The 24992-nt window shown below is 41.5% G+C and overlaps 1 protein-coding gene and 1 long non-coding RNA gene across 7 annotated transcripts in view; both read left to right on the top strand.

The window, feature by feature from the left end:
* The window catches only part of LPP (LIM domain containing preferred translocation partner in lipoma), a 333750-nt gene extending 317650 nt beyond the window's left edge, over positions 1 to 16100 (top strand). For all 6 annotated transcript variants that reach the window (XM_071752337.1, XM_071752336.1, XM_071752335.1 and 3 more), the window contains one exon: positions 926 to 16100. In XM_071752337.1, the coding sequence (XP_071608438.1) occupies positions 926 to 1054 (129 nt within the window). In that variant the 3' untranslated portion in view covers positions 1055 to 16100. The remainder of the gene's footprint in view (positions 1 to 925) is intronic.
* Positions 16101 to 19356: 3256 nt separating this feature from the next.
* Positions 19357 to 24284, top strand: LOC139799862 (uncharacterized). The gene is made up of 3 exons (XR_011727500.1): positions 19357 to 20694; positions 21227 to 21284; positions 24012 to 24284. It is a non-coding gene; the product is annotated as an uncharacterized lncRNA (long non-coding RNA).
* The last annotated feature ends 708 nt before the right edge of the window (positions 24285 to 24992 follow it).

The raw sequence follows: 24992 nt of genomic DNA, 5'->3' as shown, positions 1-24992 counted from the left end.
TCACACTCATGAATGTCAGACATAGACATCATCAAGAACATAGCACAGGCACTCATTTGGCCTTGATCTCTGTGTGCCTCAACTATCTCAAAAGGAACAACAGTGGTATTTCTCTTCCCACCACTTGCATGCCAGATGTATGTACAATCTGTGCCAGATTTATGATGACAAGGCATGGCCTCTGAGCAAGCTGTAATGCCCTCACTGCAGCTCCATCAGGAATCTTTGGCCAAGTGATAGCCTGATGACATGGGGAGGGATGATTCCTAGCTTTCCCAGCAGCCATACTTAGCCTTACATACTTAGAGGCTGAGGTCTCTGGAGCAAGTCTTGTGTTGGGGTTTTTCATGTGCCTGTCTCACTGACATCCTCCTTTCAGCCACAGCCTTTATGGGCTAATTGCAATACAAACACAGGTGACAATTCACGTAAGGGGAGAACAGGCCTTTGCTTGGCTGTCACCCCTGGAATGGGTGCTTCAGCTTTGTGGCATTAATGCTTCCAGAGGAGATTACCTGTAGTCAGATATTGGTACTAAACTTCCTTCCAATGCTGCTGCTTTTTTTATCCTTTTTTGCATTAATAAGTACTTGCCAAAGTTTGATGTTTTCTTCAATACTAAAGACCTTTCCGTCCTCAGAAATGTGAAGGGAATGATCTCCTTTTATTTTCAATTGGATTAAATTCAGCAAAGAGCTTGGGAATCCATCTTCTCTGCAGCATTGTCTCTTCACAAGAAATGGTTTAATCATAAAAGACATCACGTACTTCAGCTTTGTGCTTTATGATGACTCAGGCTGGATCCTGTTACAAGGTGGAGAGTGAGGAGAGTTTCTTTGACTAACAGATTCTTAGGTTAGTTTTATTCTTTCTTATTTACTTTGCTTTATTTACTTTGCTTTTTTTTTGTTTGCTTATTTCTTAGGACTGTGGTGGCCTCCTGTCTGAAGGGGACAACCAGGGCTGTTACCCTCTGGATGGGCACATCCTTTGCAAGACCTGCAACTCTGCTCGGATCCAGGCTCTGACTGCCAAGGCCAGCACTGATCTCTGAGTATCAACTGTGATCCTCCCCAGGATGCCCATTGAGGGATATTGCACAAGCTTTGCATGATTTCTTTCCAATCTAGGGTCTGAATCTCTCTTTTTTTTTTTTTTTTTTTTTTTTTTTTGGTTGGTTGGTTGTTTTGTTTTGGTTGGGTTTTTTTTGTTGTTGTTGTTGTTGGTTGGGTTTTTTGGTTGGTTGGTTGGTTTTTATAAAAAAAAGAAAATGGTAAAACTGGAAGGCCTTGGAACAAGAGTGCAGTTTGAGAAGCCATGTTCAGACTGACAGGCACCTGATTTAGACATGACTTTTCATGAGGGCAGGGAGTGAGTCAGACCACCTGCTGTCTCTGCAGCTGATGGAGATAAGTGATCACAGTACCTAAGTTATCTGCCTGCAGAAATAAGTCTGAACATGGTCCTAGCTATATTTCTGTGTTTTATTCCTATTTCTTTAGATGTACAAGTAGAAGGTGAAAGATGGCTGAGCCAGTTCTTTCTCCCACGTTATTTTAAGAACCTGACCTGCTCTCACTGAAGTCCTAGGGAGCTTCTCTTTTACTTTAATAGGATCTGGATCACCAGCAGAAGTAGCTCCATTGCCCTAGAAGGTGTGAGAGCAGACCCAGCATACCTCTCATCACAAAAACAATGCAACTTTGACTGTGCTTCACCTAAGAGTGTAGGTGTGATCTTGTATCCTTGAGACAAAGATTCATTACCTATATTTTTTGTCTTAGGCCTTTACTTGTCTCCATTCCCTTCCAGTTCAATAGGGTTTTTCTTTGTCTTATGAAATTGTATTTTGCTATTGCATAAATTTATTCAGTAGTGATGCTTCCAATTCACAATTGCTCATTTGCGTATGAGCAATCACAAAGATGTGAGCTTGCACACACTATACACTACACACACACACAATGTGCTTTTGATTTACCAGAGGTATAAGCCAATCATGTCTGTTGAGAAGGTCTTTTAAGGATGTGGGGCTGGAAACACATGTTTTTAAATCTCGGTGGTTAAAAAAAAATTACTACATAGAACTGCAGTGCAAAGCGATGCTCAAAGGAACCTTACAGCACTCGCACACAACCCAATCTAGTGGGACCACTAGCAGTCTTGGTCTTCTGAGTAGACATTTAAGCAATAGAATTGTCTTCCATCTCCTTTTTATTGCAATGGGAGGATTTTCCTTCATCTGTAACAGGGCCTTGGGAAATACATTTTTCTGATGGTAACAAGCATGATCTGGAGTTCTCATTTAAAAAGTTAAGGATCTTATTTCAACAACAGAAAAACGATCCTCCTAAATACATGCTTTTGTTCTGTTTTTATCTGAAGAAATCTAAAGAAGTTCTAAACCCTTCTCTATGCCATTTCAAAAAGAAAGCATTTGTTTTTCCTTTCATTTTCATCTCAGCCACTCATAACTTTTCTCTGGTGAAATGTCATTGCAGTAGAGTGCTGGGCCAGCAGCAACATTTTCATCTTTAGTCCAGAATTAGTACAGATGCCAAGGCAAATAAAAGCTGGGCACAGATAATTTTTTTTTCTCATGTTGGTGGGTTGGGTTTTTTTTAGTTTGCTTAATTTAAAAAAAAAAAAATTAGAAATCCACAGCACTCCAAGCAGCTATAATATTCTTGTTCATGAAACCCATAATAACTAAGGTGCAAATTGCATAGTGAGGGAGTAATTTTCATATCACTGAATTGACATTAATATCTTATTTGCAGATGTAATCAAAGAAAATACCTTTCTTTGCACTTAACAAATTAAGAAGCAGAACAGTTGCAGGCTGATTGACCATGTAAAGTGACAAACTGGCACTTTTTAAGAGTAAGTTCTAAGCATTTTTTTATGCACCCACTGAAAAACAGTAAGAATGTGGTACTTTCATCCTTTCACTAAATAACAGAAGCCTGATATAATTATACCTACTAAGGCTGAAAAGAAAAGTTAGATGAGCTAGACCGATAGGAAGCAGGAAAAATTGTGATACTTAACTGCAGTGCCTGCAAATGGTGCATTTCCTTTCCATTTAGCACTAACCTTTATGGAAAAGCACTGGGAAAAGCTGAATACAGTAAATTCAAATATAGAAATACCAATCTAAAACCTCTGTTCCATACATGGTTTATATGTTGGCAAACTCCACCAGTGTTAGGGAAGATACCCAAAATTCACAGCTCAGAATGAATCCTTCTTTGTACAAGGTAGCATCACTAAGCAAAAGAAATCATTCTCTACCATAGTGGCTCTGCTGAAGCAGTTTGCCTTTTTATACTGAATTTCTGCCCTGGCCTTCAAGAATTTTACTGCCTCAGATGTAAACAGATTTTTTTGCACTGTGATTCCTGCCAGGTTCCATCTGGGCTTCTTTTCCCTGAACCGGGGCCTGTAAGGTACTTCTGAGCTCGCTTATTTACGTGCAGCCTGCACTGCCACCAGTCAAAAAAACCCTGCAACTCTTAAGCAACTCCAGTTTGAACTAACCCTACAAAAAAACAGGAGGTCAAGAGCTGGGGTTGTTAACACTGTTGTATCACTGTGGAGAATTTTACACATCTGATAGCACAGGGGAAGAAGTGATGCATTCAAGTGCAGAATAAACCATTCATCAGGCAGTGAACATCGCTCTGATCTTCCTTATTCTTGTTAGTATTAAATCAAGTGGCTGATGACACTCTCCTGAGTAACTCTGGGGTAATTGATGGAAATGAGCAATTGTGCCTTCCTGAAGACTCTGTCCTAGACTACGGAGAACCGAAATCTTTGGGCTTTTTATGGCTCTGCCATAGACTGGACTTGGAACAAGTTTGTGGCTTCTTGTCTTCTGAACAAGAGGGTTTCTTTCAAACTTCCCAGGGACGTTATGGGAATTAAACTAATCACAGATTGGCCCAAATTACTGATTTTTGGACTTCTGTCTTCTCTTTCCAGAAAAGATTGCTGGTATGTAGGTTTGGGATTTGAGCCCATTTCAAAGCTAAGGACTAGCCAGGAGATCTAGATCTGAATCCTCTGTTATTAGCATGCTGTGGTGAGTTGGGCTGGCATGCAGAGTGGTGAGAGCCAAACTTGTCAAGCATTAAATACTCCATGGATGGAAGATGTTTGACAAAGAATGAGCAGTGTTGATATCTGAGGTACTGTGCTTGATTTCTAGACCTGACACATCTGGGCAAAGATACTATCATATTTTTGTTTTCACCCCTGAAACACTAAAGCCATCTGCTTGTTGGAAGAAGTGAGCATTCAAAGTACCCTTGTTTTCTGTAATGCATGTGGTTTTGGCTTCTAAAATTGTTATAAATATATTCAGAAGATACTGCATAAAACGTATATACATCATAGAGGCTCTCATCACCCTTGGGTATGAAAATCTCTCCTCTGATGCTTCAGGATTTAATTAGGAAATGCTGGTGGACTTACTCTCAATTGCACTGCAATTAGGAACTACTGGGATATTGCTTCATCACAATATTTATCACATATTTATAATATATCCTGTTTTCTCTATTCCAAAGAAGGAGTCTTTTTGCCAAAGAGACCTTGATTTTCCTAAGGTGTACTTCTTAGCCATGATAAAAATTCACATTATCTGTGGCTGTAGTGATGTCCAAACTGTTCCTTTCAGAAAGAATTGGAAGATCATGCAGACATTTTGGTTCAAGTCTGCAGTCTTTGCTTATGCTGCTTTTGCTTTGTCTAGCATTTGTCGGCAAGTAGGGCCTGATCCCATTATTTGTGTGGCCAGACAGGGCCCAGGGGGCTCCAGGATCTGATTCTAATTTAGCAAAATATTTAAGCCCATGGGGTTTGTTTAAGCACAGATTTTTTGCATGATGTGGCATAAGCCATGGGTCTACAGTCATTAATACCAGGCTGGTTCTAAATCACCCAGACATACAGATCTGGGTAGCATGTGGGCACAGTGAAATCTCTGACAAATTACCCAGAACACATGAAATGCCTCCTGTGTCACCCTTATGCCAACTACAGGAGGGCAGTTGGTGGCTGATCCAATTTAACATTTGGGCAACAGGAGGATGAGTTATTCCAGGTCTGTGTTCTCCACGTCAGGTGGCTGTGACACTTCCCATATCTCACAATAATCCTACAGATAAATTTATTGTATCTTTGAACCAAGGCTTTAAAACTGTCTGCTTAAACTTTCTCCAGAAGATTGTGTTGCCTTAGTTACAGCCCAATTCTTAAGCATCCACCCAAGGCTAACACTGGTATTTTGTGAATGGGATGGTTTGATTGTCACTTACTTTAAATATTGCCTGAATGTTGCTTTTAAAAACAGAAAGCAACACCATTGCCTCAGCCTAGCAGATAATGCACCTTTAATTTTGTTTTGTTTCATATTTTAATTCACAGATTTTTATCACAGCTGCAAAATACTTGGGTAATGACTTAATCAGGGAGGTGTGGGAGTACCAAAGTGTTGAGCGTAGTGAACTTTACATAATAGTGCTCATCCTGACTGCAGGAATGAGACTTTCATTAGACATGGCCTTAAGTTGACTTTCTGCCTGTCAGCAAAGTGTGCCTGAGAAGAATGAGGGAAAAGTGTATTTTAGTAATATGGTGCTTGTTAAGAAGAATATGCAACAAGTCATACTGAAATCTCTTTGGACTTGTTATGGCTGCCATCTGGCCACGGTGAGCCAAGCCTACCTTAGGTTTGATAAACGCTGGTTCCTTTTGATTTTGAGAAAGTCCAGCAGAAGAGGAATATGAGAGGAGGTCTTTGAGGGAAATCCTGTGTCTTTGCCCTCCTTTAGCATCAGAGATAAATGTTAGTTGCCTGGTGCTTCAGCTCAATGGCTCAGAAAGGGTTTGAGTTTGCAACTGTTTTCTCTTGATATCTGCAGCTGGTTCACATCATTGTTACTTGTTCAGCCGAGCTGGGTTGATGACACTTGATGTAGACTTCGATTCTGGAAGTCAAGGCAATTGGAGAGAGATGTGCTGAAGAATCTCATGGTAGTGAAATTCACATGAGGAAACACTAGTGATGGTAACTGAAGCTTTGTTGCCAAAGGATAGCAGGAACTACTTAGTATATCTAGAAGTTAGTAAAGTACAAACTAAGAGCTGTGAGAAGACTATTTCCAGTTAGAGCTGGTGACAGATTTTACACTAAATTATGTCATGTCAGAGGGACCATTTTTTAAATGAGAAATTCTCTTTTGCAATGCTATCCACAACATATAATTAAAGCCATATTGAATTTCTATCTAAATAAATTTGAGAATTTTGTTAAAAAATATTTTCATTTCCCAAAACCCTATATCATCTTCCTCAGTTTTTTGTTGTTCTTGAGTTCCTTCTTGGTAAATTAAATGTTCTGTGACAACTTTGAAAACTCATTTGGATAAAAATTCTATTTAAAAACAAGCACATGTGTTCTTGAAAAATGGCTCCGTATTGGACCTGGTAAAATAAAAAAAAAAAACTTTGAAACTTGTAAAACTTAAAATGAGATTTTTTTCTCCTTATTTTTAATTAGTTTTGCTAACTTTGAAACCACTCTTTCCTTTGTTAGAACAATCAAAATAATGTGAGCCTGCTCAAAACAACTGTTACTTCTGTTTGATTAATTTTTGTTTCCCATGTTAAAGCCCAGGAGTGGATGGATATGGGGACCACTGTCTTTCTGTAGCAATTGAAATTTTCTTCCTTTTTTTTTCCCCCTAAAATTTCTGAAGAATATAAACACATCAGGGAAACTGTCACAAAGATCAAGACATGCTGGTTGAATTTAATTTCCACATCCCTTTCTGAGCTTGGGAATGGTCTTTCTTCTTGAACATTTCTACCTGACTTCCTCAGCATTTCAAGTTTTAATTTCCAACATCAATTGCCCAACTGGCATTTGGAGCATGCCAGGAGACTTTAAATTTGTCAAATTGTAACATTCACCCAGCATCTAAAAAAATTTAAGGAAAAACCATAACCTTGGTAGGTTTCCTGGTGGACTTTGGGCAACAGCTCTCATTTCAGCCTGGAAATTCTCTGCTGTTATCTGAAAAAAGAACAACCCTAATCTCAAACACTCATAGAGTGCTTTGGTATGTGCACTTATACACACACCTGAGGTGCTTGTGGGGCTACAACCAAGTAGAAACACAGGCTGCAATATTGACAATTTCTGCTTAAACCCCACTGGGCTTTATTCCTGACTACGTGTTCCTGGTCTCTGGCTACATGTCACACGTGGAAGCAATGGGATTGATCACTGGTATCAAGAGCACTCAGTTCAAACTGCTTGCTTGCTTCTTTTCTTTTTTCTTTTTTTTTTTTTTAATTTTGCTGTTTGCTGTCCACGTAGCTCATCCTACCTAGATCTTTTAGAAAATGAGGAAAGAAAGAGAAGCCCCAGTTGGTGGCATTATCTTTACATTTCCAGGAGCTGGACTCCCTCGCTTGGAACGTGACACTTGGGACAGCTCTACTTTTTTCCCTCTGCCTCCCTTTGTCTGCAAGCAGCTCTTACCCACTCTCTTTCCCATGTGCTCAGTGGGCACTCAGCTTTGCAATGAAGATGGTATGTTACTTACTTCATGGAGATATTGTGAGTCTTAGCTAGTAGATGGAAAAACTTTTCCAGGTCTTTAATCAAGTAGTTTTGTGCATCCATAGTATCAGTAGCCTGCCACATGGGTATCAAAGAAAATTATTATAATTATTGCTTTTAAAACCATTATGAAAATGTGCCTTATTTTTTCAGTCATATTTAACCATGTAATTTAGAACCACATGATTGCAGGGATTTATAATGAAGAAATGTGTTTGAAGGATACTGTGTTTTTAAGTATTTTTTCCAAAAACAAATTTATTAGTCTTTTCTCTTTTTTCCCCTCCATTTTTATTCCTTTATTATATTTGTGAAAAAAGGATAGCTAGAATTTGCATTCATGAGGGACAGAAAATTTTATTTGTTCCTGTATGTAGAGCTTTCATTTTCTTTTATGTGCCTTCAGGAAAATTCCTCTCTCCCCGATTACTCATACTTAGCTGTCTTTAACGCAGGCTGACCAGTAAAGGATTTTTGTTGTTGTTTAATTTAGTGTGTGGTTTGCTTTGTGGTTTGTTGTTTTGTTGGGGTTTTTTCTAATTAACCAGATACAGGGTTCTAGGGAGGCATTGCACATTAATGCAGAATATTAATGTTAATTTTCATAGAAAAGACAAAATTAGTCTTTCCCTGTCTCCAGTGCAGTTTTTACTGTTTTCTGTACAACACTAATATTAAGCCAGACTGTAAAGGCAAAATACTCAGAGTGACCTACTTCCATTCACCAGCAAGGGCCCTTTGTCAGCTGACTCCTGTTTGTTTGTTCATTTTTAAATGTCGGATTACAGAATGAGCATCTCCTAAAGATGAAAGAAAACAGTGTTCCCATGTGCAGGAAATTTGGGGTTGAAGTAACAGAAGATTTTCTTCGTGAATTTGGATGTCATGGTGTTTTAAGCTCCTGCCTGGAGCCTAAATCAATTTGGCCTCTCATCCAGTTCATCTCACTGGTCCTCCTAAAAAGCTGCAGCCCTGCAAAAGCTCATGCAGCATTTTTGGCTGCCTTCCCTTGCTCCCATTTGGTACATATTTGCACAATTTAACTGAGCTTTTCTTTCTGCTGAAGGTCAGATACATGCGATACGAAACACTAAACTTTATAAACAAGCAAAGCCATTTCAACCACAGCATTTTGGACTAGAACTGATTTTTAGGTGGCATGCTGTCTGCTGGCCTTTTGGAGGGGGGATCCTGAGACTACATTGGACTGGAACAGGATGCAAAGCCACAAGCCATGTTTTTTTTTAATAAACTACTTACTGTAATCCAGCTACACAATTTCAGCTTCACACTTCAGAAGAAACTTCCAGCAGCAATGCACGTACAGGCACTTTCCTTCTTGCAGAAAGTGAAACTCTCCCAACCAGAGTAAATTTAACCTATTGCATAAGATGCTGGAAGTTGTGGTTTTGGGTTTTTTTCCCCTGTAACCTCTATGTGCAGAAGATGAATAGCTTTTTTTTCCCCACCTCTTTTTTTTTTTTTCTTTTTTTTTCTTTTTTTTTTTTTGACATGTTTAGATGTTGCATATTGATGAGCTAGCATTTCAAAGGTCTGTGGGGCTTTGGAACGTATTAAGAATCTCTGAAGTTTAATATTCACCATGTTTTAAATATTCAGAAGGAAAAATGTGCATAAAATGGCTTTTGATAAATACATTCTAGGGCTTCTTTCTTTCTATCTTATGCAAGCGTTGTGGGGATTGTGGCTGTGCCAGTTTTGTTCCAAAGTGTCTTTTGTTTTAACATATCAGGACCATTTTCATCCCCTTTGTATACCCAGTGCTTGTCCTGAAGTCTTTTGTGGTTTCTACTGGAGCTATACAGCAGGCAGGTTGATGTGACCAAAGGCAAAGGCACAGATGAGCAGCTGAACTCCTGGCTTGCTCCACTCCTTATGCCAGCTGGGCAAGTGAAGCCTCTTCCCTTGCCTGCTTATCATGGTGCAGGTTGGGATTGGCCCAGTGGTCAGGCCTGTCAGAGGTTCTTGTGGAAAGGTGCTCCACCCCAGCTGGGATTTGAGGATGGAGAGAACAAGATCCTGGGTGCAGGAGCAAAGCAAAAAGCCATTCAGTGCATGTCAGATCTCACAGCTTGAATATTCCTCTTTGGTAAAAATGTCAGCAGTAAGAGAAGTGCTTTTAGGAGAAATCCTCCCTAGGGAATGCCCTATTTCCCATGCTATTGAAAATCTGACTGAAGCTTTAAATGAGGAGGATCAGCTATGGGCTGCAAACATGCAGCTGTTTTACTGTATCATTAACTCTCTTGTTTGCCTTATACTTGACAACTCATGGTACATCCCATGGTGTGCAGAATGCCTGCCTTGGTCCTGCTCACACACAGCCTTGACTTTGTCATGCCAGTCCCCTTGAATCAGAACCTGGTACTGTTCTCAGGACTGCTCTGGCTTGGGCCAAGAGCATCTCATGCTCCTATGCAAAAGGTGGTGCTTTCAGGTTTTGGCTTACAAATAATGCAGCCCTTTCAAACTCACCTTCCCCCTCTCAGGTATTCCTGACAGAAATAGGATTTTAAATATTTCATAGCATTCTTCTTTCTTCTTCTTTTTTGCCAGATGTCTTGAAAACACTGTCAGATTACAATCTGGGTGGGGGTTTTCAGGATCAATTTCCTTTCCTTCTTGATTTCGTGGTGTAGGTTTGCAATAAGGGTTTTTCCTTTTTTTTTTTTTTTTCTTTCTTTTTATTTTTTCTAGCCTAACAGAACAGATGCCTTCAGTTTATGCAGAGAAAGACTGACTATGATTAGAGCTAATCCAGGATGGCAGAATTGGACCCCCACAGTGAAAGCTAGAAAAGTGATTGCAAAAGTATTCTGTTTCTCCTTTATTAATTACACAGGAAGTTTCCACCGAAGGCTCATGTAGCACAACAGGCCTATGTAATAAGTAGCAGGGCCTGTAATTACAGTCTGTTTCCTGATCCTATCTGTGCTCTGGCTTTCTAGGTACTGCAGTTCTATTTACATCTGTGTCTTTGTCACCTTTTAAATTTTTGATTGGTCACTACGGGAAGAAGAGCACAAGCTGTGAGCCCTGTGGAGGTGCAGTGGGGGTGTCTAAATGAGAGAGTCTTCCTCCTTCTCGGGTATCTGCCTGATTTGGGACACAGAACAGAGCATGGGGAACAGGGAGGATTTTACCAGCCATGCGTTGCAGCTGGCTGCATGCCAACAGAGTATCTTTCAAGATCTTGGAGTCTTTGTAGGACTGGAAATTTGAACCTTTTACAGGTCTTAACTAGTGTAGCATCCTGTGAGGGAGTTTATATATCAGCATTTTTTTTGCTCAGAGCAGTTTCCACAGGATTTGACTTTTCTGTAAGGTTCAGACTTTTATGGTTGCAAAGAGATCCTTCCACATATGGCACAAGGAGGGAGATGGCTTCTGGCACCATGCAGAAAAGCTGGGCTACAAACCTGGTATCAATGTTAAGCAAGAGTAACTTGAGTGGAAGGGGAAAGGCAGTGATTTACACGTGGTTCAGTACCAGATTCACCAGCTCTGAGTAGCAGCAAGCCAGACTCAGGCCCATCAGCTCACTGGGGTGTCAATCCAGAGACCTGGGAAAGAGTAAATGGGTGCCTTGTGAAAGTCTTTGGTTCTGGTTGCTCTGGCAGTAATCTCTTATCTCTTTGGAAACATGAACTGAAGCTGGGGTAAAACTACAGAATGATGTCCCCCAGTCTTTTACTTCAGGGCATACTCCCAGTGTGGTGTTTGACCAAGGGGAATGAAAGGTATTGCATAAATACTCTACACAAAGAAATATTTATAATCCACCATTATACTTTTAATGTTCATTAAATTTTTATGCAAATTGCCCCTTTTCTGCAGCTTGCAGTGTTATTTAATTATTTTTGGTCTAACTTGTATTTAAAAAAAAAAATCTCAATTATTTAAAATTTATTTTCTAACTCTACTTCTAAGAAAATTGATGCTTTAAAGGGAAAAGAAACCTTACTTTCAAACATGGCTTTTTCAGGCTTCAAAATTAATAATTTCTACACCTGACCCAGTTCCTGCAGCTGCCAAAAATGAAAAGAGAAAGCTATTTAAATTTCTCATAGAACCATTTATCTCTTAAAATATGCCAAGGCAATTTGAGGTGGGGGTGGAGACTCAGCTATTTATCTCAGCAGCTTGATTTTTCTCTTTATGTTTCTAACTGTCAGGGGGAAAAAAACTGGTAGGAAGCTATTCTTGGGCTATTATTGATGTATTGTGTTGCCATTATGCAGGATGTCTGCTTTGCTATATACGGAAGGACATTAATAATAGCCATCTCCCCTGCCCCCATCCTCAGTTCCTCTTTGGGAAGATACAGTTTAAACTGGAGCATCTGCTGTGTTCAAACTGCTGCTCCCTCCTCCCCTTCTCCTGATTCATTCCCAAACTAGTTTTGGGAACAGGGCTAAGAGAATAAGGAAACAGATTATATTTGCCAATTTTCTGCCTACTTCTGTGGTTGCTCCAGGCAAGTCATTTCCATGCCATGTACCTGTCTACCCTCTTCCTTCCTGGGTATTGCCCCTCCATTCATTTTAAGTTCATCAGTGAAAAAACCCCACTCTCTCACTGTCCTTTTTTTTTCACAGGGGCTGGCTGACAGAACAGGCTCAGCAACAGACTTGTGATTTGCTACTACCCAGCATTTCACATCCAGAAACGTTTGCTTCTTCATTATTTCCCAAAAGTGGTAAAAAGTATTCCTGCTCCCATCCCTTCTAGCCTAGGTTTAAAACACTGTTATGAAACTTTAAAGGCCCTGTTGACTTGTTTAAAGACTCAGATGCTTGTTTTATTTTTGGAAGCAGAGCGCATGGTGAACAGGAATAGTTTGATGTTAAAAAAATAGCCCCACTTCAGCATTCCCCTGAAGTGCGGGAAGTCCTGTCTCCACAGGTCTGTGCCAGCAGCGTGACAGCCCAGGGAGCAAAGCTGACTTGAATAGGAAAAAGAACTGGCCTGGCCCATTTCATCTTTGAGAAAAGAGAGGTAAAAACAATATACATGGAAAAAAAAATAAAGGGCATGATTGCTCTACTTTTAATTCTTTTTTTTTTTTTTAGTGGCTGTTCCTACATCTCATACTAATTTTGTTCCATAGAAGCTTTGCTTATTCAATGTTTCTGATAGTCAGGACCATGTGCTTTTTCCTGGTGCCATTAATTTTACTTGTCATTTGTTATGTCCTGGTCTTGCTGTGGTCCTTATGTGGTATGGAGCCATTTCGGTTTGGATATTGAAGTAAAACAAAGTTGGAAGCTCTGTCTAGGAAAGATACTCAAACTCACCTCAAGTTGAGGTCTGGAAAATGCAAACGAGTATTTTCCAGTACTGATACAGAGAGGTTTTCCAGATACAATTTCTAGAGGGGAGGAATGCCTTCACACCTGGGAAGGTCAAATTTCATAATGCAAGGGAGATGGCCACTCAGTGTAGTTCCTTGTTGGTTTTATTGTCTTTCCTGGTGTGGTGGCCAAGGAGAAAAATACCAGCCCCTGAAGTGTTCCCTAAACTACAGCCAGAGCCCAGCACCTTTGCAAACATTTGCTCCAACTCACCCCAGTGCTGCAGCATGGGAGCAAGGAAGCCTGATACCCAAGAAAGGTCCAGCTCATCCTCTCTGTATTAAGAGCTGCTCCCTGTGGTAAGCCTGTGTCCAGCCTAGGGCTTGATCCTGCCTTCCTGGTGAAAGTGTTCTTTGCTAGAACTGGATGTTTTCTCTCTGCCTTTAGCTATGGGATTGTGTGCAATGATTAGGATTTGCAGGGAGGGATCCTGTTCCAATGAGGTTGCCTTTGTGCTAATGTTTCATTCAGGGCTGTATGAGATAATAGTGGTTTGTACTTAAATGCACAGACAGAGATTGTGGTTTGCATTTCGACTGTGTTGAGATGGTACCCATTGAAAATTAAGAACCTGGGACACTTTTTTACATCTGCCAGTGCTTTACTGACAGCTCTGTACAAACTCATTTCCCATTGAAGCCCATTTCCATTGTTCCCTGAGCCTGATCTAGTTCTTTGATTTATCCACCTAAAAATTTTTATTTCTAATGTACCTGCTGCCTAGATAGCTGAGCACCTGACAAGCATCTAAGCAGAATATCCAGTAAGGTGAAGAGCAGGCCAGTACTGAGCTGCCTTTACAAAAAGTGTATTTCACTTTCTTCACTATGTGCCTTTTTGGACACCTGCAAGTGCTCCTTTATGATCAGCAAAGAAATGGTTGAAGTGATGAGGATGTAGGGATGGAAACTATGAGAATGATGTAGAACAGAAGCAAAAGGTTAATTCTGAGCATCTGTTCTCCGCTGAGATAAGTAAAGCAATTACTTTATCCCATCAGCACTGCTTGTCATCTTGCTTAACACACCTCATTGTCTGGTAGGCAATGTTCAGTAGCAGAGGTACTTGGGTTTATCTCCTCAAATGTCTCTGTCTTATCAGAACTCCAGAGTCATTCATATCTGGAGATTTTATTCACTTAATATTGTCTCTTATAAACTCTCAATTTTTCATTTTTCATCTAACACTAGCAAATTTGATGGTGAACCAAAAGCTGAGTGTTTGATTGGTGCTACTGTATTAAAGAGGCTGATGGGCTCTCACTTTCAATCCCAAAAACCATATTTTAGGAAACTTTTGCCTGCTGGGCTCTCACTTTCAATCCCAAAAATCATATTTTAGGAAACTTTTGCCTGCTGTGGTCAGAAAAGAAATGCAAGATTTATTGGAAATGCAGCAGAGGGAGAGGTTTGATGTTTTCATACTTAGTACTGCACCACTTTGACCCCTCTGGAGAGCAAGGACTGAGTGTTGGTAGAGGGATGGGCAGAGAAAAGTTATGGACTTTCTCGTGATCTTTATAGGCAAGTTATGCATTGGTCAGACTTCAACTTCCTTAAGAGTCTTATAATTTCTCATGCAACAGCTTCTGTTTTGGAATGTTGGACTGGAGGGCAGCCTCCAGTGCCTTCCGTTCAGTGAGTCCAATGGGAGACCCAGAGCATTAATTCTGCAGTTTTGGTAATGGCACTTTTTAGCTCAGAACAAGCAGATGTTTGTTGTGTTTCAGAGCTTAATCTCTCATATTGGCTTTCCTGTGGGCTGATACAAGAGGATCTAAACCACCCGTGTGTCATTCCAGAAGGATTCCTCTTAGCTAAATGTCCCACTGGTCAGCTCCACAAGGGCTGAGAGACTGGCTTAGCTCTTCCAAGCTGCAAGGAGGGAATGTATTCCTAGCTGCCCCTAGGAATGTATTTGTCCTGTGTAGCTGATGTGCTTTGGCCTATCCCTGCTACCTGTAGACTTGTCTGTTGTAGGGCTCACCTGTGATGATGTTTATTACTTGTGCAGTAACTCGTGGTGGATGACTAGGTCAGGTTTGAGGTGGTATTTCAGCTTTATGATTGTGGTTGGTTTAGCCCTTGAGAGAGAGAGAGAAGGCTTTTGCATTGTTGACTGTGTTGCCACTGGGAGGGGAGAGTGAGTGAGCACACTGCTTGTCCTGTGCCAGCAGATGGAGGCTCTCATTGGTATGGGAAGCATCTTCCTTTTAAATGTGAATCACTAACCTAGGTATCTGGGCAAGAAAGGGGCACAAGGAGTCATTCCCTATATGAGGGATGCCTTCTGTTGCACTCTCCCATGCCCTCAGACCTAATGAAGTAATATTACTTGAGCTTTTAGGACTGGTCTCCTATCTGTCAGAACTTGGGGGTACCAGACTTCTACTTGCTGAGCACAAGCACTACCCAAGTCTGTGAGGGGCCCAATACTGCTGCCATTGGAGTTTTCCCAAATCCTGCAAGTTGCTGAGTGCACCTCCTGTGAGCTGCTGAAGTAGTCTCCCTTCTCACTGAACCCATCCAGGCCACTTGTCTCCTTCATTGACTACTTCTGTAGGGCTTTGAAGGACACTCAGGAAATGCAATCAGCACCTTACAGGATTGGTCTGCTGGGTAATATATGAAGTTTTTCTCTGGTAACCGTGCACATGAATTGAAACCCATTTATTACAGTTTGTACTGAGGACAGATGCAGTATATACACATTTTCTATATTTATAAATATATAGATATATATATTTTGTTCTCAGCTAGTTACCTCTTCTAAACTGCAATTTTCAGAGCAACCGGCATATATTTTTTATTCAACACATAAAATGACTTTTTACAGTATGAGAATGAGAGCTGTTTTAAGCATGTGTTTTCTGTATTTTTATTATGCATTATCCAATTATATTGAGATGTATTTTCCTCTTTGCTCTGCTCTTTCAGTTGTTATCCTTTTTATCAGTTATGCTTTTCTAATGTTTTGTAAGGGAGAATAAATATGCAAAATCGCCAGATGCCTTTTTTCTTTGCAGAAGAAGTATCACAAATGCTTTTTTATTACATTTTACCAATCCAATAAACTCCTTATAAATTTCATTTTTGTTTGCTAGTGTGTGAAATTATTTTTTCAAGTTGAATGGTATTTACTTTCTTCCAACCTCCACCTGCAATTATGCTTCATCTCCTCCATCTCTCTGGTTTGGGTTCAAAATTTTACTGTGTGGCTCCTCAATATACTTAATTCAAGAGCCTTTTTCACTGCTGTCTGAAGCAAGGATGCTAGAAATATGTCACAAGAGAGGCTATCCCCTGCTTGTACTGGTCATCTCTTGATGAATCTTGTGCTGATCTTAAGACTGTGTGCCTTTGCAGTAGAGAGCCCTCCATTCCTAAACCATGAGGTAATCTGCAGAGGTGGGTTATATGTGGAGGTTGCCCACAAGTATTCTTAAATCTGAGTTATGATGGGTGATGGCAGAGCCAATCACCTTGCTTTGCAGCTGAATGGAGGGACATTATTCAAACTATTATGGGGAGAGTAGAAAGAAGTGTGATTCTAAGAAGTTTTTTCTAGGCTGTCATTGCTGTAAATAGCCAGATTTGTTCCTGGTCCAGTCCAATCTGCTTCAAAAACATCACTGATTACCACACAACCTGACCTTCACCTCTCCAGTCAAGAGAACCTGGCACAGCACCAAACACTTTCTCTGACCAAAATGCTTCAAGTGACAGGAAATCCGGTGTGTCCTGGTAAGCTTTTCCAGTGACTGTTTCTTACCTGCTCAAACTCTGCACCCTAATTATAGTCTCTGTTTTTATTACCTTCTCTATCCTTGAACCTTCTTATACAAGCCCTTTGCTCACAGAAACCTTGTCTTGGGCAGAGATGCAGAGGCTGTCTTCAAGGTGGACTCATCTCAATGAACTTCACAAGCCTCAACTATATATACTTTATACAACTTTGTTGTTTGAGGTGGTCCTCTGGTCCTCAAGTCAGTGGAAAAGATTTTTCAACTTTTCTTCAGGTGAGCATCTTTAGATAAGTTTGGTTTGTGTCATTAAGGCTTGAATGAGATGAGTACTGTCCTCCATTCATATCAGCAAACATAGATTTTTAGAACAGTTTCTCACAGAATTGTACAGAGATCCCAAAGCACTCAGTGTAGCTAAACCCAGCTCCCATTTGTCACTCCCAACAAAATTTTAGTAATGTCCCCCCTCGAAGACATTGACAGATGGAGATCCCACAACATCCCTTATCAGTCTCTTCTATAGTGGCTCTGTCTTCACTCTTGGACAATCTTTCCTATTGCCCAGCCTAAATATTCTTAGCTGGAAATTAAATTTAATAAATCCCCTCCCACCTGTAGTGAACATGAAGTACTTCTTTGGTAGCTTTTGTCTTCTCAGGGGATTCTTTGTTAGCCATGGAAGAAGGTGCAAGCAGCAGCTTTACTCCCAGCTCCCTTTGCCTTCACCAGGGTTCTTCAGGAAGGGCCTGTGTTCTCCCTCAGGAAAAGGAAAACTCCGCAGCTTGTTCCCACAGGACATGGGAGTCTGACAGTCTTTCTCTTGGCAGTAAAAGGAGTTGATGTTTGAGGCTTTCAAGTCCATTTAAACTGCTATATAGTTTTCAAAACTCAGTATTATTACTTCCTTTATAGCACAAGGTATTTTTTTGCTAAACTTGTTACAATGGAAAAGTTCCAGGGATACGTTGTCCACATACAAATCAAAATGCATTAGCAGGCCAAGGGCCAGAGGCAAGGGCCAAGGGTGGGGGAGCTATTAATTTGATAGTTTGGCACTGCTTTTCTTGCAATCAAAGGCAATGAGAATCCTTTGAAAGCAATGGAAGCTCTGGGAGTGAAGTGGATGTAAAACCCAGGTGCTGAGGCCATCCCTACCGGGGGTCAGGGTGGGGTGGAGGCGGTGCAGACCACTTGGCAGCCCCACAGTTTGCTCTGTTGGTGACGTTCCTGGTCAAACAAAGAAGCAGTTGTACAGCTCCATTCTCCTGGTGTGATAGCTCTCTGCAGCTGTGGCTACTGTAGATTTAACTACTTGGCTTTGAGCAAAGATAGGTCTTGTATGTTTATCTTGAAGATATCAAGAGTACCTTACTGCATGACTTCCTCAGTTGCAAATGGAGTTCTATTACTGAGCAAGGATGACTTTTGCTTTCTGTTGAATTCTGAGAAGATTTCAAGGGCTTTGTAAGCTTTCTGAGGGATATTCAAAGTTTGGAAGAAACTTTGAAAGCTGGGGAATCTGTCCACAGTAACAGTCTTACCAGGCAATATTGTTTTTCTGGATGGATCTGTCTCTTCCATCTCTAATAGTTCAGGAGATAAGCGAGCTGAAGGGCTCCCTGTGATAGATGGACACCTCCAGAGGGCCATTCCTCCAGTGTCTCTTAGACACTTTCTTTCATGATAGGGTAAACTGTTTTCTGGAGATGCCTCTCTCGTTCCACTAACTGCCAAGGGGCTCTGAAAGACCCGCATAGACCAGACCTTTTGCTTTCATACAGCTAAAATTGGAGAAGATAGAAGGATACAGTGAGCAGGCTCTATCACCACAGTCTATTCCCCACAAACCAGAAAGTGAATGCAAAATACACCACCAGGGGAAGAAGTTTGGACTGCTCTGTCAGGAGAACTGCTGCTGCTGGTGGTGTTATCCATCATAACCTGCCAGGGTTGTGCAAGACAAAGTACCACTCCTCTGGTGACACAAAGGAGCTTTCCTCCCCAGGGAGCTTTTGGGAGGAAGGCTGGGAGCTCTTTGCTCTGCTGGACCAGATCCAGGCACTCTTGGTGATGGTGAGGCAAAGTGGGAGAGGCCTACACCTCTCTTGCTACAGAGAGTTTCTGGGGACAATGTGCTATTGATGCTAAATCCACTTAAAATATGCAAGGCCATTCCTGAAATGGAGCAGAGATGTAGCAACTGCTTTCATAGTGCTAACTGCAGCTCCAGTGCGGTGTCACCAGGAGATGCACATGACACAGTTTTCCACAAGGTAAGGAAAAAATAAATAAGCTCAAATCACTGCATGGCAGAATGGGCTGCTTTTTTATCTTGCAATATTGTGATGTTGGACTGAATCTGCTGTCGTAAAGTATAAATATAAAGACGCTGCTAAATCATCACTATTTCAGCAGCTAATTAAGGGGTAATGCTCATGGTGCAGCAGTATATGAGGCAATAAATGGCTTTGGCGGCTGATTAAATGCTGGCACCGAGGCATTTAATTACAGCAAAAGCCAATTACCATGCACATATTCTGACAGCACGGACATTTCTCCTGTTATATGACAGAACAAGGAAAGGCATTAAACCATGGTATTGAGACATACAGTAGAGGACTCTCCAGCTGTGCCAAAACCAGCACCCTTTCAGCTGCACTGCCTCTGAAATGGTAGCTCAGTATCCATAGAGAAGGCTCAAAACAAGGTAAGAGAGTGAAAATTCTTTGTGATTTATAGGATTTATTTGAGATCTAGGATTCCAGATCCTCCCTGTACTAAGGCTGTTGGCTGACCATTTGTAGGAAACAATATTCCTACACTCAGCTCACAGGTGCATTTAAAGCCTCACCTTAGTATACTCCGCATTGATAGGCAAGACAGTGGGACTGGTGGAAGAGGTTATGCATGGCCTTTTTTTTTTTTCTTTCAGTTATTGAATTGCAGAAAGCATAATCAGTTGCAAAACACCACATGCCCTTCTTCAGCTAATTTATTTAAAAGCTGGAGTCCCACTTTCACAGGCTTTCAGCTCTTGCACCATCCATTTGAGTTAACCAGCTCACCACCTCTTCAAATTAAACCCTCACTCTCTTTAAGCAGAAGTGAATTCTTCTTTTGAAGGAGTTTCCTAGAGAAATTCTCTCTTAGAAAATCCTTGGCACGAAACCTTAGCCAGTCTTGGCATGCAAACCTGCCTCACGCTGGCATTAACAAGCCTCTTATTTAAATGTTGATGAGCTCTTTGCTGCCAGTTAGCAATGGGAAATGCAGTCTGTGTGTTAAACGAGAGCTGGGAATGACTTCCAAATACCAAAATGTTTGTTAAACTCACGGCCCACCTCTTCCCTCCTTGAGGGTGGGAAGCTTCCCATTGGCCCTGTTTTGCACAGAAACTGCCAGGCAGGATCAGACCAAGGATCCCTCTCATTCTGTGGCCCACATAGGACTGATGCCAGGAGCACAGCTTCCCAGGACACCCCATGGTACTGCTGGTGTGTGTCCCTCTGTCCCCAGGAACATTCTTCCCAACCCTGTTAATTAGTGGTGGTCTCATGCTTTGTAGGCAGGCTTCCCCCTCTGCAGCATGCCTTAGGATTTAATTGTTTGCTTTTAACCTTTATTATTATATAGTGTCTCTGGTGGTTGCTACCTATATGGAGAGCTGATGAATTTCACCCCCCCAAACCCTTTTGGAGTTTCCACAGTGCTTAACAGAAACTCATCCCACAAGCTGATTGCAATGTTATTTGTATTGATACATCTCTTTAGCTAGACAGACACCATCTAAAATTCAGTCTGAGGCTGTGGGACCACCTTCTATTTGCTTGCCATCCCATGGAGACCAAATGCTTCATTGCCTCTAAACCAGAGTATCTGATGTATGGTGGGAGCTCTTCAGTCCTCCTGGGACTCTCCCCTTTTGCAGTCAGTCTGAGGTGAGTCAAAAAACGAGTTTCAGATAATACATGCCAGGAGAGGGAGTCTCCCTGTATCCTCATGTTACCTTTGCTGCCTTCTGAAATCAACATGTTTCCCAGCCAAGGAACGTGTAAATTCTTTTGGCTATCACTCACTTTTGGATGAATCCCAACTGTGCATATATACAATAGTCTGGTTCCCCAGTGTTTGAATGAACCAGAAAGGCTTTGTCTGCTATAGATCGTAGCTTTCAGTCCCGTTTATGGTACGCTATATCAGTCTGAAGGAGCATCTGTGAAGTCCTTAAACTGAACCACCATCAGATTTACAGCCATCGCAGAAGAGTTTGCAGGCTGGCTCCAGAGAGTTATGAGCAGTAACCATATTCTCTTGAAATATTTGCTTTGTCTGCAAAGTTGACCTGAGGAAGAATGTGTTGTTTGTTTGAAGATCTCTGTTCATTTATTCACAGAATGTCTTCATTGACAACCACTGTAAAGAAATGAGCTTCAGAGCTGAGAGCTGAAGATGTGTTTCTTGTCATTGCAGAGCTGGTGACAGCTGCTCAAACAGGAAACTTCCCACGGTACATCCACACATCTGCAAGGTAAAATGTGGGGGATCTGAGTTGTTTAACATCATGGGATGAGCAAAACAGTTAAGCTAAACACAGTCTCTCATTCTGCCCAGAGTATAACCAGGACCTTGACTGAAACTCAACAGTGAGGACAGCAAATGCACTCACTGACATGTTCTCAATTTTTCCAATATCTCCATTGCCTTGAAGTGTATCTTGAAATACATAGGGAAGGCTGCAAAAGCAGGGTCAACATAGGATGTACCAAAAACCACACTCTAGAGCCTACTCTTGGGTCACTTCAAGTCTATTGATCACCCATGCTCTACTGCAGGCCAAACTCTGGGGCGTTATCCCACCTAACATCTCCCAGGAAAGAGCTGGGGGAATGGCTGCTTGTTGTCAATTGTCCTGGGGATGTGCACGAAGAAACTGAGACTGGGGAGATTTTGCTTGATGCTGTGCAGGCATGGCCAGTGGCAGCCCATGCCTTAGACACTCCCAGCTGGAGCAGGAATGACACATGAAAAGCGGGCAATGCTGCCAACTCAAGCTGCCAGAGTTTATGAGTGTTTATGTAAAATTCTTTGCTTTCATTTAAAATAATAACAATCACAAAAATTAAAAAAAAAAAAACCAAACTGACCTGCTTAGTTGCATATGTAATCCCTAAAAAAAATCAGAAACCACAGGGCCATTCAAAAACACCCATAATTCATAGGTCTTGATTTTTAAGCCGTAATTGTTTGGAAGCCCAACTCAAGAATTCTAGAGACTGACAGTACCAAAGGGCAAAATGAGCATATAGGAAGATACAGAGTTGCCAAAGGTATGATGGCAGGTCAGGGGGAGAGCCAGGCCTCCTGCCTCCTTGCCCCATGTAGTAGCCACATTGCCTGTCCTCCATCCCTGAAGGAAATTAAGAGTCCTTAAAGCATTCTGGGCTATTTTAGTTTTGTGTTTCCATTTTCCTTTTGATGTTTTTATTTTCAGCAACATGCAGATCTTGCAGCATCCTGCTGCTCCCCATAGGATAGTATTCCATCCCTGGGCCTCATGGCCATGCTACTGTGTGCTGATGACAGCTATGGGAGTTTGCAAGTAGCTTTACATTTGCATGCCATGAATATGCAGCTCTGAGCATGGCCCAGTTCTCCATGCAGCCAGCCTGTGCATGTCGCCAGGGACAGCAGCATCTTGCATGTTTCTAGATCCTAGGAATAAACAGTTCCTGGTGGCTTGGGTGACATTTTTGTGTATGCTTGGCTATTTATAATCACAACCATCCAATTAGCCAGCTTTCTGTTCAGCACCCTGGGAAAATTGGTCTTGCTTTTAATCACAGCAAAGATCATGGTCTTCCTGGGTGAGTAGCAATCATCCTTACCTAAGCCATTTCCAGGATCTGATTTCTACCCCCAAGAAGAGCACAGGAGCCTCCTGGAACATAGCACAGCACTGGCCAAGGGCAGAGCCTGCCAGCAGATCCTCTCCCTGTCACACTGACTTCTAATTTCTGTTTACACCAGCACAATGTCAAACACTGCAGCAGCAGCTCTGGCGGAAGGTGAGTCTGTTAGAGCAGAGGTGTCGCTTCCTCTGCTGGGGCCTCTCTAATAACACCAAGATGCTTTTCTAACTAATTAATTACAGGGCTTTGGCTGAGTCTCTTTAATGATTCCCATCTTCCTGCTGCTGCTTTGCAATCAGCACTACTTGCAGTGCTGTTCAGAGCAACACTGATGCCATCAGACCAGATGGATGAGCTACATGGGGTGAGGGAGTGGGGGCTTGGAATTTTTTTTTTAAGGCAGTCATACTATGAGTTGCTTGATTTTCTGCTCTCTTGTGTACTTTCCTGGAGAAAAGGATAAAGATACAATAGGCAGGTAGCTCTATCAGATCTTTAGCCCTGCCCAGGATTGCTGTCTCAAGGGAAAATATTGTGCAGAGTATATACAGATAGTTCTCACCTCATTAAAAGCTGTAGGGTCCCCAGGGTCCAGCTTGCTTGTACCAAGTTGACTTGGTAGATGAGAAAAAATTGAAGATGCTGTGTGGAAACTTTGCTCCTGGATCTGAATATTGAGACTGGCTCTAGATAGAAGAGTCCAGGTAGAGTCAGCACTCCAGCCCACTTACTATTTATGCTCTGATAGCATACAGTCATAGTCCATGGCCTCCCATGCTGGTACCAGTTAAAAAAAGTGAGTCCAAAAATTTGTAGACGCAGAAGAGGAAAACTACTCCTCAACTTGACTATGCAAGTTCAGGTTATATTATATCATAGCACAACCATGTCTAGGGGTGCTCTCCAGTAGTGAAGCCACATGAACTAATTTGTTGATTGATGGTTCATCCTGCAGCAGGAACCAGCTGCCCCAGTCTCACCCAGCACCTTACTGCAACAGCAACGACAATTCCTCACCTCAAAAAAATGAGAGTAGAAAATGAAAGCAGCAAGAGAAGGCAGGTGGGAGAGCAGTAAGTCTGCACAAAGACAGAAGCCTTAGAAAACCATCTCTTGAATGGCTGAGAGTCATCACAGAGCCAGATGTCAGGAAAAATTCAAAGACAGACACTGGTGTCCTGTGAGGCCCATTCCAGGAATAGAAATATTATGGTATTTTTCTGAGATAGATAGGTAGGATAGAATAGTTACATTACAAGAGATCTAGTTTTGGTTTTTTCCCCATAAAGATGTGATTTTTTGGGTTGTTTTTTTTTTTTTCTTTTAAGTTCTAACTGTCTTCACAGATACTCCCATTACCATCCATGTGGAAAAAGCCAGAGGCTGACCTAACAAGTGGTCTTGGGAGCAGCAGAATGATCAAGTTGGCTTTCCTACAGACCTGTGCCATACGTGGATTCTTTCTAAAAAGAAGTGAATCCATTCTCCAGTCCTTTGCTTACAGAAGGCCTTACTGAGGTATTTCTCAGACAAAAACTTGCTGATATCTAGTATCTGGCAGACCTTTCCCCACCCCCTTGCTTCCTCTTCAGTTTGAGAGTGTGAAATTGGTGAGAAAGTAGTGAAGTTATGGGTGGGAAAGATGGATATAGGGAAAACTGACAAACAGGTAACAGAAGGCAATGCCATTATGTACAATAAGAAACCTCTTGAGAATAGTGTGTATCTGAAACAAGATAAATTGAGGCTAGAGACCCATTTTCCATTATTCCTTCCTGCAGCACCTATAACATTAAATGAATGGCACGCTGGTCTCCAGCAAACTAACTCACCAGCTGAACCTACAGCTCTTTCAAAGATGTTCCTGCAGCCAGGCAAACACTAAAGAGTCATCCCATCACTACAGCCTCTATCCCAGGAACATCTAGAACTAAGCAGAAGTTCAAATGCAAAATGCTGTAACCTCACTCTGTGTAATTGAAAAATATTAGCAGCGCCTTTGTACTGGCTTGAAGCTTTTGTGCTGAATTTGCATCTAATAAGAAGGGTCCTTTTAAGGAGCAAATAAATAAATAAATGGAGGAAACCTTCCCTTTGAGCTAATTTTAGGCACATCCATGCTGACAGCTGCTCTTCCCTGATATGTCTCAGCCACATCCTGAAGGGGGCAGGGGGACTAAGCACCATTATGCTACAGCAGCTGAGAAAAGGCCTTTTTTGTTTTGTTTTTAAGGGACTGATGGTAGATGGCTGTCCAGAGCCTCCCTTCATCCTAGTTTCCATTGTAATACAGGTGGGAACAGGAGAAAGGAGTAATTGCATATGTA

The sequence above is a fragment of the Heliangelus exortis genome, chromosome 9, assembly GCF_036169615.1.
Source record: "Heliangelus exortis chromosome 9, bHelExo1.hap1, whole genome shotgun sequence".
NCBI classification, from domain to species: Eukaryota; Metazoa; Chordata; class Aves; order Apodiformes; family Trochilidae; genus Heliangelus; species Heliangelus exortis.
The sequence above is the reverse complement of the archived record's forward strand: the minus strand, read 5'-3'. Positions and strand labels throughout refer to the sequence as shown.